The 16,235-nt window shown below is 36.7% G+C and overlaps 1 protein-coding gene across 1 annotated transcript in view; it reads left to right on the top strand.

Annotated features, from left to right (window-relative positions):
* Nucleotides 1–16,235, top strand: part of KDM6A (lysine demethylase 6A) — a 134,659-nt gene that overhangs the window by 48,003 nt on the left and 70,421 nt on the right. The window contains 2 exon segments of the mRNA XM_077768522.1: nucleotides 5,733–5,787; nucleotides 9,951–9,985. Of these exon segments, the coding sequence (XP_077624648.1) occupies nucleotides 5,733–5,787; nucleotides 9,951–9,985 (90 nt within the window).

Here is a 16,235-nt window from a genome sequence, read left to right as displayed (position 1 = left end):
TGAATTTATCTCCTAATTGGTGTGTCTAGCCACTTTGTACTGCTTTCTCCACTTCACTCTGCCAGCCCAGTTTTGTTTTTCCAATTGATACTCATTTCTGCCATGAGTTCTTCTGTTACATACCTTTAAGCGTGCAGTAGTATAAACAGTAGAAGTACTTCAGTTCCTCCAAAATACATGTTTGAAAAGGACATGACTGTTCATAGATGTGTAGTAACTATTCTCTCTGATACAGAGTGATTAGAGTGAGGCCAGGTTTCCCATTTCAGTTTTCTCTCCTCAAATATATTTTATCTGCAAGAAATCATTTCTAACAAAGAGCATATTTTTTGCTGTTTACCCATAACAACTAGCTTTATGAAGCATTCAGTGTCTCTAATGCCACATCAAAAGAAAAAAAAAGGGTGATGTTCCAAAACATCTTTTTATCCCCTTTGTAAAATATATATCATGTGCTCCTTGTATTTGTTATTGGTGTAAATATCAGTCTTACTGTGATATGAATACAAATTGTAGACTACCTGATTTAAAGAACTTGGAAAAGAAGTCATCCTGTATTCTGATCATTTGTGTACGCAGGTTAGACACATACCAGAATCAGTGTTTTAAAATTTCCAGTGAGTTCTATACCTGTACTTTTGTAAACTGCAATAGTAATGAGTTGGGAAACAAGTAGGACACTGGTACAGGAGAAAAGATGAGCAAGATCTGTGGGATAAATGGGTTCTCTGTGGATGAAAGGATGAGAGGTGATAGTTCTGTAGATCTTAAGGAGTTAATAACGTAGTTCATTTATTAACTGATTCAGTGTGGGAATAGGGTCCTCATGTATTGGCTTAAGTCACTTTTTTGTAGGTGATAAAGTAAGCAGCAGATTTGGGGGTTGGGAGGTGGAAAGGCTTTGAATGGAAATGAGTCCTTTGGGAGTATATTGCATTGGAGGTACCTGAGGGATATCCGATATTGGTATAGCCAGATAGAAGTCTAGAGCCATAAAGAAGGGCTGTGAAAAGAAGAAATAAGATTTGGAACATCTTCAGTATTACAGTGTCTTTTGTGTGACCTTTTTGTTAAGGAAACTTTTGGAGGAGACCAGATTGGAAACTTCTTTTTTGAGAAGAGATTGCCAGGATCTGTTAGCTGTTAGTTACTGGCGTGCAGTAGAGTTTCTCCTCAAAACAGTTGTAATAACCTTGTATTACAGAGAATCAGAAGAGCTTGAGTTTGAGGGCATTGAAAGAACCTCAGTCAGATCAGCTTAGCCAGCAGTGTGACTCATAAGCCCTACCAGAACTTTCCGGGTTCAGCTCTGCATCTCACTTTCAGACACCAAGTCCCTAAAGTGCCATCACATCGCAGGACTTTCCCTAGGCTCATCCATTTATCATAGACTATTAGGTTTGGGAATGAAGTTGTTGGTTTTAATTTGTTCTCTTAGAATTGCGGCAGTCTGTAATAATGAAAAAGCAGACAATTACTTGCAAGCGTACACGACGTATCTTTTCTCCCTTAAAATGGTCTATAAAACCCTCTTTCATAAAGGCTATGTAGAAATAAGTGATTTCCTCAGCTTGAAGTACCTCTCTTTTTTTTTTCCCCTCNGGGGCTAGGGGGGAGAAAGGGAGAGAGAATCCCATGCAGGCTCCACGCTGCCCGTTCAGAGCCTGACGCAGGGCTCCATCCCCTGAACTTTGAGATCTTGACTCGAGCCAAAACCAAGAGTCCGACGCTTAACCTATTGAACCACCCAGACAGCCCTGTCTTTTAAATTTCTGTTAGAACATTAATGTTGGTGGCCATGTATTCAGTTTTGTAGATGCATAGCCATAGCAGAGTGCCTGGCATTGCCGACATTTTATTCCTGAAAGGCCATGTCTACACTAATTGAATATACTCAACAGTATCAACTACTTGCCTACGTGGTCTGAAGTAAAGTTTTGGGGGGCAAGTACACAATTTAAAAACTAAAATAGTGAGGGGCGCCTGGGTGGCTTAGTCCGTTAAGCGTCTGACTTTCGCTTAGGTCATGATCTCACGGTTTGTGGGTTCGGGCCCCGCGNGCTTTTTTTCTGGTTCCCAGGGTGTCAGCCCCACCCCACTGAGTCAGAACATCCAACATTGGGTCTGGAACCCAAACATTGCTCCACATTTTAATAATTTATACATACATAAATAATTTCTTGATTATAAAAGCAAGTTCTATCACTGTCTTCAGGATTGGGACTGAAGGGCTCTATAATTGGAAAGATTCATGAGATAATCACAGACTTTACAGCTAGAAGAAAAACAATTTAAAGAGAAATAAAGTCTTGAAACTTGAATTTTCCATGTTAATTACATNAATCAATTCCCTTGGTCTTTATAAAGCAAAATGCTATGAAGTTATTTTGAAATATTGAACAAGTCAAAAGCTTCTAAAACAAAAGGTAACTTTGGTGATAAAGAGGTCAACAGAAATTATTATGAATAGAATTTTTTGTGAATTTGACCAGAAGTGCTCTATAAAAAGAAAATCACCATAACATTAAAAAATATGTTAGGTAAATCTTGCTTGGAAATTGTAGAATGCTTTCTGCCTTCAGGTCTGTATGTAGTCTTTGAACTGCAGAAGCCTCTACGACATAATAGCTATTTGTTTCGCCCAACAGTAGTCCGTTTCAGTACTGCAGTATTTCCGTGTGGGGTGCAGATGTTTCCTAACAGCTTCTGTTGGTTGCAGGGATGGCTCCTGGCTGTTTTGCCATGGTATTTTCAGATCCCGGCGCTGATTATTTATAATCCATAGTCCTTTCTGCTGGTTTGTATGTTCATAGGTCCATCTATTTTGCATCTGGTTTAGATACTAATCTCTTTTTTTAATGTTTTATTTATTTCTGAGAGAGAGAAAGAGAGACAGTGGGAGTAGGGGAGGTCAGAGAGAGAGGGAGACACAGAATCTGAAGCAGGCTCTAGGCACCGAGCTGTCAGCACAGAGCCTGACGTGGAGCTCGAACCCACGCACCGTGAGATCATGACCTGAGCTGAAGTCGGATGCTTAACCGACTGAACCCCCCAGGCGCCCCCTGGTTTAGATACTAGAAATGAAACTGTGAGGTCATGTCATCCCCACCCCAGTCCCAATCTTCATTTAGTTTACTGGAAAGTGTGGCATGGTTTTTCTTTATATGGGGTAGTTTTATGTGACTTCATAGTTGCTGCTTATACTTCGTAATTATTCTGTAAATTCTTTCATTCTCACATGCACATGTTTGAATATGTGCTCTTTTGCCAAGTAATTTTTCTAATATTGTTGCTGTTTGAAAAAGTTTAATATTTCATGATGATGTGGGTTCGAAATGAGACATCAATGACTTCATTGGTGCTTTAAGGTTGGTTAATAATTATATAAACGTGGTCCAGAACTGCTTCTGCCAGGTTTTATTGCAGGACCTTGCACATTGATAGATGAACTGGAGTCTAGGCAGTTCGAATTCTGCATCTCTCTGCTCTTTGGGGGATGTCATTGTAGGTAAAACTAAAATACAGCCATCTTGAGGTGTGTTTTTCTTTAGGTCAGTTTGTATCCTTTGACGGCTCAGTGAGGAGAGGTCTGCTTGCTTGCTCTTATCTAAATCCAATGTGTGCCAACAGGATAGACTAGACTTAGGAATGCGCGCAGTCTGAATGTGTGGCTACTGGGCTCCTCTTTTTGCCTAGAGGAAGACAGTTGGTTACAAAGCATACTTTGCTTTCATAGTGCTCAGTTTTTATTTCCTTTATAGAAGTATAGTTGACATATGGTGTTAATACTAGATTCAGGTGCACCAGTACTCTTTAAAATAGTCTGCTATCTCGTGCTATGGTAGCACACTAAAGGGACGTTCGAGGGTATATACAATCTGCTTAGTAGGCCAAGGGAAAATAAAAGCAGTTCCTTGATTTTATTTCGTTTTGTTTTTAATAAAAGCAGTTCTTAAACTGCTCAGGTGTTGGATTTTTTTTACCCCACTTAATCAACCATGACAAAGAACTTTTCATTTGTTTCCTTGACCATTGTATTCCTAGTGCCTGCTTTGTCTTAAATATTTGTCCTAAGACACTTGATAAATATTTGTTGAGTGGATTAAATATTTAATAATTAAGGGTTACAGTCATTTTGTTAGTGGTTTGTCCACTCAATATTACAACCCTTAAATTTTAAAGAGTACTGCAAGTGTAGGCTAGCCTAAATATGCTTGAATATAACACACATTCGTGAAGGAATATGACCGCTACTGTGTTCCTACCAAACGATACCTTCTCATCTTTCCTTCACTGTAATACTGGGTAGCTGACATGAGATTAGTTTTGTTAATGGAGGGTTCTAGTTGGCCAAGTGCAGCTTTGTTTATTCTGTGTTGAAATACAGTACTGAAAGCTTGCTAATGATTATTTCTCTTGATAAAGCCTTTTTGAATTTACATCTGGAAGTTGCCATGATGCATATCATTCAGTTTGTCTAGTAGTTAGAAGAAATACAACTATTTAGATATTTGGATTGTGGATAAGAGGGGGCTTATTGTGGTCAAAATATTTATTTATTTATGGGTTTGTGCTTTGGCTCTTGATTATTTTTAATGCTAAAAACTTATAGAGAATCAGAAAATTGGAAATTTTTTTCAATGTTTTAAAAAATTTTTTTCAAAATTTGAAATGCTTTTCATCAGAATTCAAAGAGATTTACTTTTTTTTTTAACTTAAGGATTTTATACCAACTCTAGTACTTGTTTTTCTTTCTTAGTTTATACACCAGATTTAATGTTGATAAAGTAGATGTCACATGTCACCCAGTGTTCTTGATCATGATTTATGTTCTTAAAAATTCATGTTATCCATTGAATTTAACATGTATTTTTTGGGCAGGCTTATATGATGTTGTTATAAGTAGGTACTGTAAACTAGTCATGGTTTAATAATGTCTGCACATATAACAGCACATGCATTCTAAAAAGATGATTACATTTCATAGATAAGTTTGAACACAGGCTATTTGATGCATTCTTGGTAGTATTTCAGATAGTTTTTTTTTTTTAATGTTTATTTTTGAGAGAAAGCGTGAGTGGGGGAGGTGAAGAGAGGGGGACAGAGAATCTGAAGCAGGCTCCGCCCTGACAGCAAACCCCGGTGAGGGGTTTGAGCTCACAAACCATGAGATCGTGACCTGAGCTGAAGTTGGATGCTCAACCAACTGAGCCACCTAGGTGCCCCGTATTTCAAATAGTTTTAAAAGGCACCAACTACAGTTGATTATTGAAGAATCGGTAAGGGCAGATAGTTTTACCCTTTATTGTCATCGTATTTGTTTGTTTGTTTCTAAAGTTCATGTCTCATTTTAAGATAGGCAGTGGTATTCTGACATCAATATCATTGAACTTTAACTTTCAGTTTTTAAAATAATGGTCTTAAACTATTTAAACTGCTCTATAACTGATAACTATTTACCTGAAGACTTTTTCTGAAGCTGTTTTCATATAAACAAAATTATACATGCAATAACTTGGTAAAGTTAATTCTCCATTCTCAACTGCCTCAAGAAAGTCACCCAACAGCCTGTTACCAGCAGTAAATGTACAAAGTGATTCTAGTTGGTTGTCTAGTGTGTTTTATGAGCAGAGCATAGTTTCACTATTATGTTAGACCTTATGTACCTGAAAATGCAGGCACATTTATATGACTGAATTTAGTGCACTGATTTTCTTATTCTCTTCTTGCAGCATTTTCAGTTAGCTTTGGTTGACTGCAATCCCTGCACTTTGTCCAATGCTGAAAGTAAGTATTAAGTAATAATTTTCTACATGTATTCAGATCACCTCCTGGCAAATAATAGTAGTAATGATGATGATGATGATGATGATAGTGATAAACTCCTTTGCAATTTTCTTTGAGAATTGTTGGATCTTAACTGTATTGGTTGCCATGGCTGCTTATACACATGGAGCACGTGAGACCAGTTATTGTGAACAGTCTGTGTCTAAAATAGATACGCCAGCAAACTGGGTGGTTGAATTAAAATTGTCTGCACTAATGAACAGGATTGATTATGCATTAATTATATTGTAGATGACTTGGGGGATTAAAAAAGCAGGGTTTGCCAGTGTTTTAGAAAAAATGAGGATACAAACATTCTTATGTGGTCGCTCACTGATTCCTGCTGTGTGGTATGAAAATTATTGGTAATTATGACTACTTCCTTTGTTTTTTTTATTGCAGTTTTACACATCATATATAAAGTTTGAAGTGACTTCTTTCTTTCTTTTAATGTTTTATTTATTTCTGAGAGAGAGCGCGACAGCGTGAGCAGGGGAGGGTCAGAGAGAGAGGGAGACACAGAATCTGAAACAGGCTCTAGGTTCTGAGCTGTCAGCACAGAGCCCGACGCCAGGCTTAAACCCACGAACCATGAGATCATGACCTGAGCCGAAGTCGGATGCTTAACCGACTGAGCCACCCAGGTGCCCCTGAAGTGACATTTTTCAATTAATTTACAAAGAATGTGTGTGAGAAACCTGTTCCAATAACCGTGGTTTTCTTCCGACAAGTCATTTTCTGCTTCTGTGTACGTCTCTTTCCAAAAGTAGATTGGGTTGATTATGATGTGTTTATCAACTTGTATGCGTCGTCATATTTAGTGTTCTCTACAGTAGTTAGTAAAAGTTTTAAGGATATTCATTGGGTTCAAGCTCAATTTCTTTAAAACTTTCTTGGAACATTAAAATTTTAATTAGAGTGTATGAAAATTAGAATCATTGTTAATGANNTCTAAGTGATTTCGTGTTTTAACTGTATAGGATGCCATTAAGTGAAAAGTAGTGCCAGTGTTAAAAATGTCTAAGAAAATGATTGAATACATGAAATTAGAATGTAACTTGATAGTACCTGGATGACGACATGGTGTGGATTAAATCATCATCTAAGCCAGACCCTTTATATCATGCTTTTACTAGAGGCAATTTCCTGAGAAGACAGAAACGATTTCTGTTTTCTTTAAATGAAACTCAGGATTTAGTACTGAGCAGTGTATTTGCAGAATAAATGGTGGGAAGGTAACAAATGCAGCAATATTGTAGTTTCTAAAAGGAGGTTAGATTAGAAAAAAGTTCAACTCATCGATACATTTATTAAATGTTAATTTATACTTTTTCCTTAATTATATAGGAGTAAGGAAACACCTCATGTTCATTTTATTGGTTATATCTTCTACCTTAAAGCTAACTCTCGTAACTCTATGTCTGTTTGAATGATAACTTTTGAGGGATGTTTCATAAACATTAGACTAATTCTTTTGGTAAATCCTCATTTTAGTCTACTCTGTTGAAGTTAAAACTCAGCTGTAGGTCCTTGCTCTTGCTTACAGGAAGACCGCTACATCTGTAGAATGAGTACCACTGGGCAGGAAACTTCCTGTTGAACGCGAAGAGGATATTTGAACCATAACGAATACATCTTCAAGTTGACTGTGTCTGTGTCTCTGTATGTTGTTGAGAAGGGAAGTAGGACGGAGGGTAACCAGCATCCTGGTTTGCCTGGACTTTCTGTGCCATGAGGCTGGTTACTGTGATGGAAGGGAACATGCTTTATTTAGAGACATTAGGCCATTATAGTTCAGTTGATTTGGGTAGTTTATTTTAGGCAGTCTGCGTGATTACATGATAGCCGTGGTAATGGCTGGTGTCTCACGGAGCACTAACAAATGTAGATTACCTACTTTGAGCCAGACATTATTACTATTTAAATACCAGGCTCTTCTTATCTTTGCAAGGCTTATTTCTCTTGGAATTTTTAACGTCATCACATATTCGTGTACGCCACAGGCCTTGACTCTTCTTTGAAATCTTCCGTGTTACTTTGTGATACTACAAAAGATCAGAAAATTATAGAAAGTAAAGTAAGCTTTTAAAAAATGTCTATATGAGATATTTCTATTTTATGGCACAGCTCATTTATGCAATTAAAAAGTAAGTAGATACACTTACTGCTTCTAGAGCTTTTTAAGAGGGGTTAATTACGGTTGGTGTTTTAAAAAGTAGAATCATGGTGATGCGAGACTTCATTATATGTTGGTCCCTCGGGATAAAATTGTTTCCTCTAGATTTAATTAATTCTCTTAATTCTAAAAATAACATAATTTCTGAATAAAGTTGAATTTCAGAACCTTTTATGGCAATATTTGTTAAAAATTTCCACTTCTAATTGAGACTTGTCAAGTGGAGCTTTTTTTAGTTGTAGGGTTATGTTTCAGTTGAAGAGGATTTTTAACAAATATGTGGTGGCTTTCACACTACAAAAGATGACACTGGATTTAGTAATTTGTTGGCTACAGAGGCCGTAAATGGAGGGCCTAGGGATGAGCTTGGAGGGAGTTAGGGGATGCTAGCTAGTTCTTTTCTTCCTTATCACCTTTATTAGAGGGGTAAGAAGATCAGGGAGATGAGCATAGTTTTCCCATTCCTTCTGCGTTCTCTTAACCTGTAACCCAGTCTCCCTCCAGTGATGTAGTGAGGTGAGATTTGGACTTGAATCTTAAGGAGAGCTGTGTTGGAAAAGGGACGTGGAGAATAAGAAAAGCCCTCAACAGATACAGGTGAAGGGGATATCTCTGTATGTAGAAATTTTACTATTATTATGTGTTTTTCACAGAAAGCTGATGTTCATCGTCCAAAGATATTTTTGTTTTTCCTCATCTCTGATTAATGTGTGACATTTAATGATTACTTATGGAGAGAGATGTAGTATTTACTTTCGATCCAAAGATGTTGTTTGGTTTTAAAGTTCATTATATATTTCATCTGTTTGTTTTGCTCTTTATGGTTACTTAGTCTAGTTCTTCCCAGGCGCTGGTCTAGGGAACAGGTATTGGCATCTCTTGCAGAACCCATTAAAAAGGCAGCCTTCTCGGCCTTGCCCCAGGCTCACTGAATCATAATCTCAGCAATCTCTATTTTTAACAAGCCTCCCAGGTGAATCTTATCGTTAGGAGAATCCGTGAGAGCGTTAGTTCATCGTGCATCCCTCAGTGAGGACTTGATGATAGCCGTGTGGACCTGGTTTTCAAAGATCCTCATAAACATTTTGCCTATAAATTTGATAGGCTCCCAGACTCTTTGAAATCCGGCTGTGAAATCCAGGTAGATAGAACATTTAAGAAAGAGATTTGTCATTGAAGAATGAAAATTATGGTATTAAAGTAGCTAGAATCCAATTTTGATTCCTAGTTCATTGTTGCTTTTGTTGAATCATTCATACTTTGGCGATGCAGTATATCAAGAAGAGCTGCAGACAGAAGCTGAAATACATTTTTGTTTGATTTTCAAGACATACTTGTTAATCTTGTGACTGTTTACTATTCTTGCCTTCTACGTGGTTTGTCCTTTATATTCCCCCCTAAATAATTCTGAAGAACTGATAGAGAAATGCAACAACTCCATTTCCTCTGTGTTGTTACCAGCATCATCATGGCTTATGACTTCTTTATAAATGTTGTTATGAAATATGGTATAAAGAACTAGAGACTTTCTTTGGTTTTAATATTTTTTTTTACCCAAATACTGACATTATTGTATTGATTTGGAACTCAGTTTTTAAAGTACCAGTTTATAAAATAGATTTATAAAGAGTTTTCTCTGTTTGCTTAATCTTACAGTTTTGAACTTTGTAAGGAATATACTCGCTTGCTATAGGTTTTAATGTTAATAATTAAACTGACAAATTTTGATATTGACCAACAATGAATACATGTAGCACATATGGCTGCTTCTGTCATGCTCTTCAGTGTTTTTGCTGGTGTATTCTGTTTTATTAAAAATAAAAGTTATGTTCTATTATTACTTAAATCTCTGTAGTGTAGACTGTGCTTATGTTTGATGTTTTATACTATTTAATTTACCCCACACTACTCTGTTGGTATTGATTTTTATTTTCTGTCATCTTTGCAGTTCAATTTCACATTGCCCACTTATATGAAACCCAGGTAAGTGTTTTAACTTACTTTACTTAAACAAATGTGATCACCCATAAGTGAANTTAATGTGATTTTGGACATTATTTCCTTCATATATTTTATATTCAATAAATGTGATCAAGATTTTGCTTAGTGAAACAGTACTTGCTGTGTATGAAGAAGTTTCATTTAATGTTTTGCCTCCGAACTTTGAACCATCTGTAGCTTTAAATGACTGTATTCAAGTTTTCTCTTATTCTTTTTTTCCTATTATTTTTTTTTAAATGTTTATTTTTGAGAGACAGAGCACGAGTGGGGGAGGGGCAGAGGGAGAGGGAGACTCAGAATCTGGAGCCTGCTCCAGGCTCTGAGCTGTTGGCACAGAGCCTGGCACGGAGCTTGAACTCACAAGCCATGTGAGATCATGACCTTAATCGACTGAGTCACCCAGGTGCCCCAAGTTTTCTCTTATTCTTAATGTAGAATGCCTAGTTTTCTTTGCAAAATGTTTATAGATGGTTGTTGTAATGCATTGCTTTTTAGTTCTACTTTTTCTTAAGCTTGAAATGTCCCTTCCACATGTCACTATTTAAAAGCCATATTAGGGTCATCTCTTGATCTCATTACCAATACTTTTATGGTTGCTATACTTAAAAACCTTTCTGTTGAATTTTAGAACATTTTGTTTTTGTGTATGACAGATTTTGCTTAGTTGTCTGATAAAAGGTATAACACATAGACATTTACTCCAGGCAGTAGGATGGAAAATCAGTTATAAGTTGATATGAGAGTAAAATAGTGAGTAATAGTTTACCAAAACATCACTTGTATAACTGCTTTTTAGGAGAGAAAATACTGTTACATTTGTGCATCCATTTTGTAAGGTCTGTTTAGCTTCAGTGCCACCATGGAAGGCTTGAAAAAATTAACATCAGATTCCTGGACACTTCTGTCTGCTGTGTGCCCCCTTCCCCTCACAGTGTGTGTGCCCTAGCAGTAAGAATTTATGCACCCTACTAATCTAGGGGATTTTATCAACCTCGAGAAAATGCATGTGAGAATTACATCAGCCTGTAGATCAGTCTTCACCTCCCAATGCTAATCCCAGCCTCCTGCCAACCCCCTGATTTTTGCCAGATCAGCAAGGGCCCCAGGGGAAATCAGCTTCCTCTCCAAAGTTGTTCTTTCCTTGGAGTCTTAGCTCTTTCTGTTCTCATTACCTCAGGATCTCTCTGCTGCCTTCAAGATGAGAAGTTCTGATTTTTTCCCCTAAACTTTTCTACTACTTAGTGAGATTACAGGTCTGGTACTAGCCAAAGCTGAAGTTTTCTCACTTTTATTTTTAATGAGAGGTTTTGCTGGTGGTGGAATTCTATGTTATTTGACCACTTGGAATTTACATTCCATGGTCTTCTGGCTTTCATTGTTTCTCATGAGAAGTTTTCTGTTAGTGTTAATTTTTTAATCTTGTAAAGGTAATGTGGGGACAGGGCCCTCCCTCCATTGGTTCTTCCATTTGATAAATTTTAGTTCCCACTGAAATGAAATGAAACAAAATCAGAAGAACAAAATTCATGGCAAGGAGAGCGTGTAATTATTAGGCAACAAAAGATGGCACTGTAAGCATATGAAAAAGATGGAAAAATCTCTATTCCAGTACTTGAAACAAGGGTTTTTATTTTCAGAGGAAAAAGTAAGAAAAGCAAAAATGCCTTCCTCCCTCCCCATAGAAAGTAAATTTTTTGTAGTTCAGCTGATTTGTAGGAATATTTATTTATGAATATGGAATTTTGAAATGTAAATTTAAGTAGTCATATATGGTTAGTGGCTATTGCTGGGTACCCAAAATAGTTCAGTTACAGTTTCTTTATATAAGAAGTCTTCCTCCTAATAAATGTAGAAATAATTTCGTATCACTTTACAAATCCTGAGGCCCTATCCCCACATTACCTTTACAGGATTAAACAATAAGACTGTGATAAAGACAGAAAAGTGAGGGAATACTTTTTAGCAAGAGTGGTTAAGGAAGGCCTCTGAGCAGGAGCTATTTGGGCTGAGCCCCCAAAAATTTTTGGTTAAATTTAATCATAAATCTGGGTCAGGGTTACTTTAGTTTTCAGCTTTAAAAAAAAATGTTTTATTTTTATTTTTGAGAGAGAGCGAGCGAGAGTGCGCGCATGTCCATGCATGAGTTGGGGAGGGGCAGAGAGAATGGGGGACAGAGGATCTGAAGCAGGCTCTGCATCGACAGGACAGAGCCCCATGTGGGACTCTACTCATGGACTATGAGATCATGATCTGAGCCAAAGTTAGACGATTAACCAGCTGAGCCACCCAGGTGCCTGTCAACTTTATTGAGGTATAATTGACAAATAAAATTGTAAGATAAACTGCACAATGTGATGATTTGATATACATATACATTGTGTGAAAGGGTTTCTGCCATTGAGTAAATTAACACACCTGTCACCTCACCTACCTCTCCTCACCCCCACCAAGATTCTACATATAAGTGATACCATAAAGTATTTGTCTTTCTCTGTCTGGCTTATTTCACTTAGCATAATGCCTTCCACGTTCATCCATATTGTTGCAAATGACAGAATTTCCTTCCTTTTTAAGGCTGGAATACTATTCCATTGTATTTGTATACCGCATTTTTTTCACCTATCTTTTCACCAACTCTTAGGCTGTTTCCATGCCTTGGCTATTGCCAGTAATGCTGCATTGAGCATGGGAATGCAGATATCTCTTTGTGATAATGGTTTTGTTTCCTTTGAAAATAATCCAGAAGTGGGATTGCTGGATGATACAGTAGTTCTGTTTAGGTATGGATAATTTTAAAGGGATGTCATCTCCCACACACCTGTTCTTACTAGATTTAAACATTAGATTCTCATATGTTGCTCTGTATATTGTCATACCATCTCTAAATAAAGATAGTTTTCTCTGTATAATGTCATATGTTCAAGTATAGACATGTCATATTATGAATTATTCTTGGAAAGTTCTATCAATTATTCTTTCACATTCACATTTAAATTCCAGTTTGTCAACATACAGTGTAATATTTGTTTCAGGTGTACAGTATAGTGATTCAGCACTTCCATACAACTTGGGGTGTTCATCATAGGATGGTTCAACTCCCCCTCCCCCACTTCCCTTATGGTAACCATCAGTTTTCTATAGTTAAAAGTTTGTTTCTTGGTTTGCCTCTCCCTTCCTTTTTTCCTTTGCTTGCTTGTTTCTTAAATTCCACTTAGGAGATCCGGTATTTGTCTTTCTCTGACTGACTTATTTCGTTTAGCATAATACTCTCTAGCTCCATCCACATTGTTACCAATGACAAGATTCCATTCTCTTTTATGGTTGAATAATATTCCATAGTATTTATATATATACCACATCTTCATCCATTCATGGATGGATACTTGTACTGTTTCCATAATTTGGCTATGTAGATAATGTTGCTTTACACATAGGGGTGCATGTATCTGAATTAGTATTTTGTATTCTTTGGGTGAATACTTAGTAGTGCAATTGGGGGATGGTAGGGTACTTCTATTTTTAACTTTTTGAGGACCCTCCATACTGTTTTCCAGAGTGGCTGTACCAGTGTGCATTCCCACCAATAGCACAAGAGGGTTCCCGTTTCTCCACATCCTCGCCAGTGCCTTTTGTTTCTTGTATTGTTGATTTTAGCCATTCTGACAGGTGTGAGGTAATCTTTCATTGTAGTTTTGATTTGCATTTCCTTGGTGATGAGAAATGTTGAGCATCTTTTCATGTGTCTTTAGGCCATTTGTGTGTCTTCTTTGGAAAAACGTGTATTCATGTCTTCTGCCCATTTTTTAATTGGATACTTTGGGGTGCTTATTGTATAAGATCTTTGTATATTTTGGATAGTAAACCTTTATCAGATGTGTCATTTGCAAATATCTTCTCCCATTCCATAGGTTGCCTTTTAGTTCTGATGATTATTCCCTTTGCTCTGGAGAAACTTTTTAGTTTGATGTAGTCCCAGTAGTTTATTTCTGCTTTTGTTTCCCTTGCCTCAGGAGACCTATCTAGTAGAAAGTTGCTACAGCTGATGTCAAGGAAATTACTGCCTGTGCTTTCTTCAAGGACTCTTATGATTTCACATTTAGGTCTTTAATCCATTTCGAATTCATCTTTGTGTATGGTTAAAGAGAATGGTCCAGGTTTTGCATGTTGTTGTTCAATTTTCCGAGCACCATTTGTTAAAGAGACTGTCTTTTCCCATTGGATATTCTTTCCTGCTTGTCCATATAATTTTGGGTTCATTTCTGAGTTTTTATTCTGTTCTGTTGATATTTGTGTCTATTTTTGTGCCAGTACCGTACTGTTTTGATCACTGCAGCTTTGAAATGTAAAAGTCCAGAATTATGATGCCTCCAGCTTTGCTTTTCTTTGACTATTCTTTGGTCTTTAGTGGTTTCCTACAAATTTTAGGATTGATTGTTCCAACTCTCTGAAAAAAGCTGTTGGTATTTTGATAAGGATTGTATTAAATTTGTAGATTGCTTTGGGTGTTACAGGCATTTTAAAAATATTTGTTCTTATCCTTAAGCATGACATGTCTTTCCATTTCTTTGTGTCATCTTCAGTTTCTTTCGTCAGTATTTTACAGTTTTCGGGTACAGGTCTTTTACCTCTTTGGTAGGTATCTTGTTTCTGGTGCATTGTAAATGAAATTGATTCCTTCATTTCTCTTTCTGCTGCTCATTTTTGGTGTATAGCAATGCACCAGAGTTTTGTACGTTGGTTTTGTATCCTACAATTTTACTGACTTTATCAGTTTTTGCAGTTTTTTTGATGGACTCTCTTGGGTTTTTCTATATACAGTACCATGTCATCTGCAAATAGGATGTCTTTTATTTCTTTTTATTGACTAATGGTGTGTTTAACAGAAGTGGTGAGAGTGGACATCCCTGTATTGTTCCTACTGTAGAAGAAAGGCTCTCAGGTTTTCTTCATTTAGGGTGATGTTAAATGTGGGGTTTTGATATATGGCCTTTATTGTGTTGAGGTGTGTTTCCTCTAAACCTGCTTTTTTTGAGGGATTTTTATCATGAATTGATGTTGTACTTTATCAGATGCTTTTTCTGCATCTACTGAAATAATATTGTAGTTCTACTTTCTCTTGCTAATGTGATCTATCACATTGATTTGTAAATATTGAACCACCCTTGCAACTGAGGAATAAATCCCACTTGATCATGCTTAATGATTTTTTAAATTTTATTTATTGTTTTTACTGTATTGTTGGGTTTGGTTTGCTAGTTATTTTGTTGAGGATTTTTCATCTGTATGCATCAGAGATATTGGTCTGTAGTTCTCTTTTTTGGTTATGTCTTTATCTGGTTTTGGTATCTGGTTAATGCTGCTCTCATAGAATAAATTTGGAAGTTTTCCTTCCTTTTCTCTTTTTTGGAATCCTTTGAAAGGAACGCTTCTTAAAATGCTTTGTAGAATTCACCTGTGAAGTCATCTTGCCCTGTACTTTGTTTGGGGGAGTTTTTTGATTACTGATTAAATTTCTTTGCTGGATCAGTCTATTCGTATTTTCTGTTTCTTCTTGTATCAAGTTTGGCAGTTTGTATCTAGGAATTTATTTCTTCCAGGTTGTCTGATTTGTTGGCATATAGTTTTTCATAGTAATAATCATAGTTGTATTTCTGTGGTGTGGGTTGTTATTTCTCCTGTCTCATTTGTGATTTTATTTTTTTTATTATTTTTAAAAATGTTTTAAAATACTTTTTTATGTTTATTTTTGAGAGATAGATGGATATGGGGGAGGGGCAGAGAGGGGGAGACAGAAGATCTGAAGCAGGCTCTGTGCTGACAGCAGAGAGTCTGATGCGGAGCTTGAATTCCAAATCATGAGATCATGAACTGAGCCAAAGTTGGACTCTTAACTGACTGAACCACCCACGCGCCCCTCATTTGTGATTTTGTGTGTGTGTGTGTGTGTGTGTGTGTGTGTGTGTATGCATTCTCTCTTTGATGAAACTGGCTAGAGATTAATAAATTTTACTGTTTTTTCCCAGGAACCAACCCCTGGTTTCATTGATCTCTGTTGGTGTTTTAGTTTCTATATCATTTATATCTGTTCTAATTTTTATTATTTTCTTCCTTCTGCTGCCTTTAGGCTTCATTTACTGTTCCTTTCCTAGCTCTTTTAGGTAGAAGCCTAGGTTGTTTATTTGAGAGTTTTCTTCTTGAGGTAGGCTTGTGTTTTTCTTTATATATATATATA

Source organism: Crocuta crocuta, unplaced genomic scaffold, assembly GCF_008692635.1.
Source record: "Crocuta crocuta isolate KB4526 unplaced genomic scaffold, BGI_CrCroc_1.0 scaffold467, whole genome shotgun sequence".
In the NCBI taxonomy this organism is placed as follows: Eukaryota; Metazoa; Chordata; class Mammalia; order Carnivora; family Hyaenidae; genus Crocuta; species Crocuta crocuta.
This window is presented reverse-complemented; position numbering and strand designations above follow the sequence as displayed.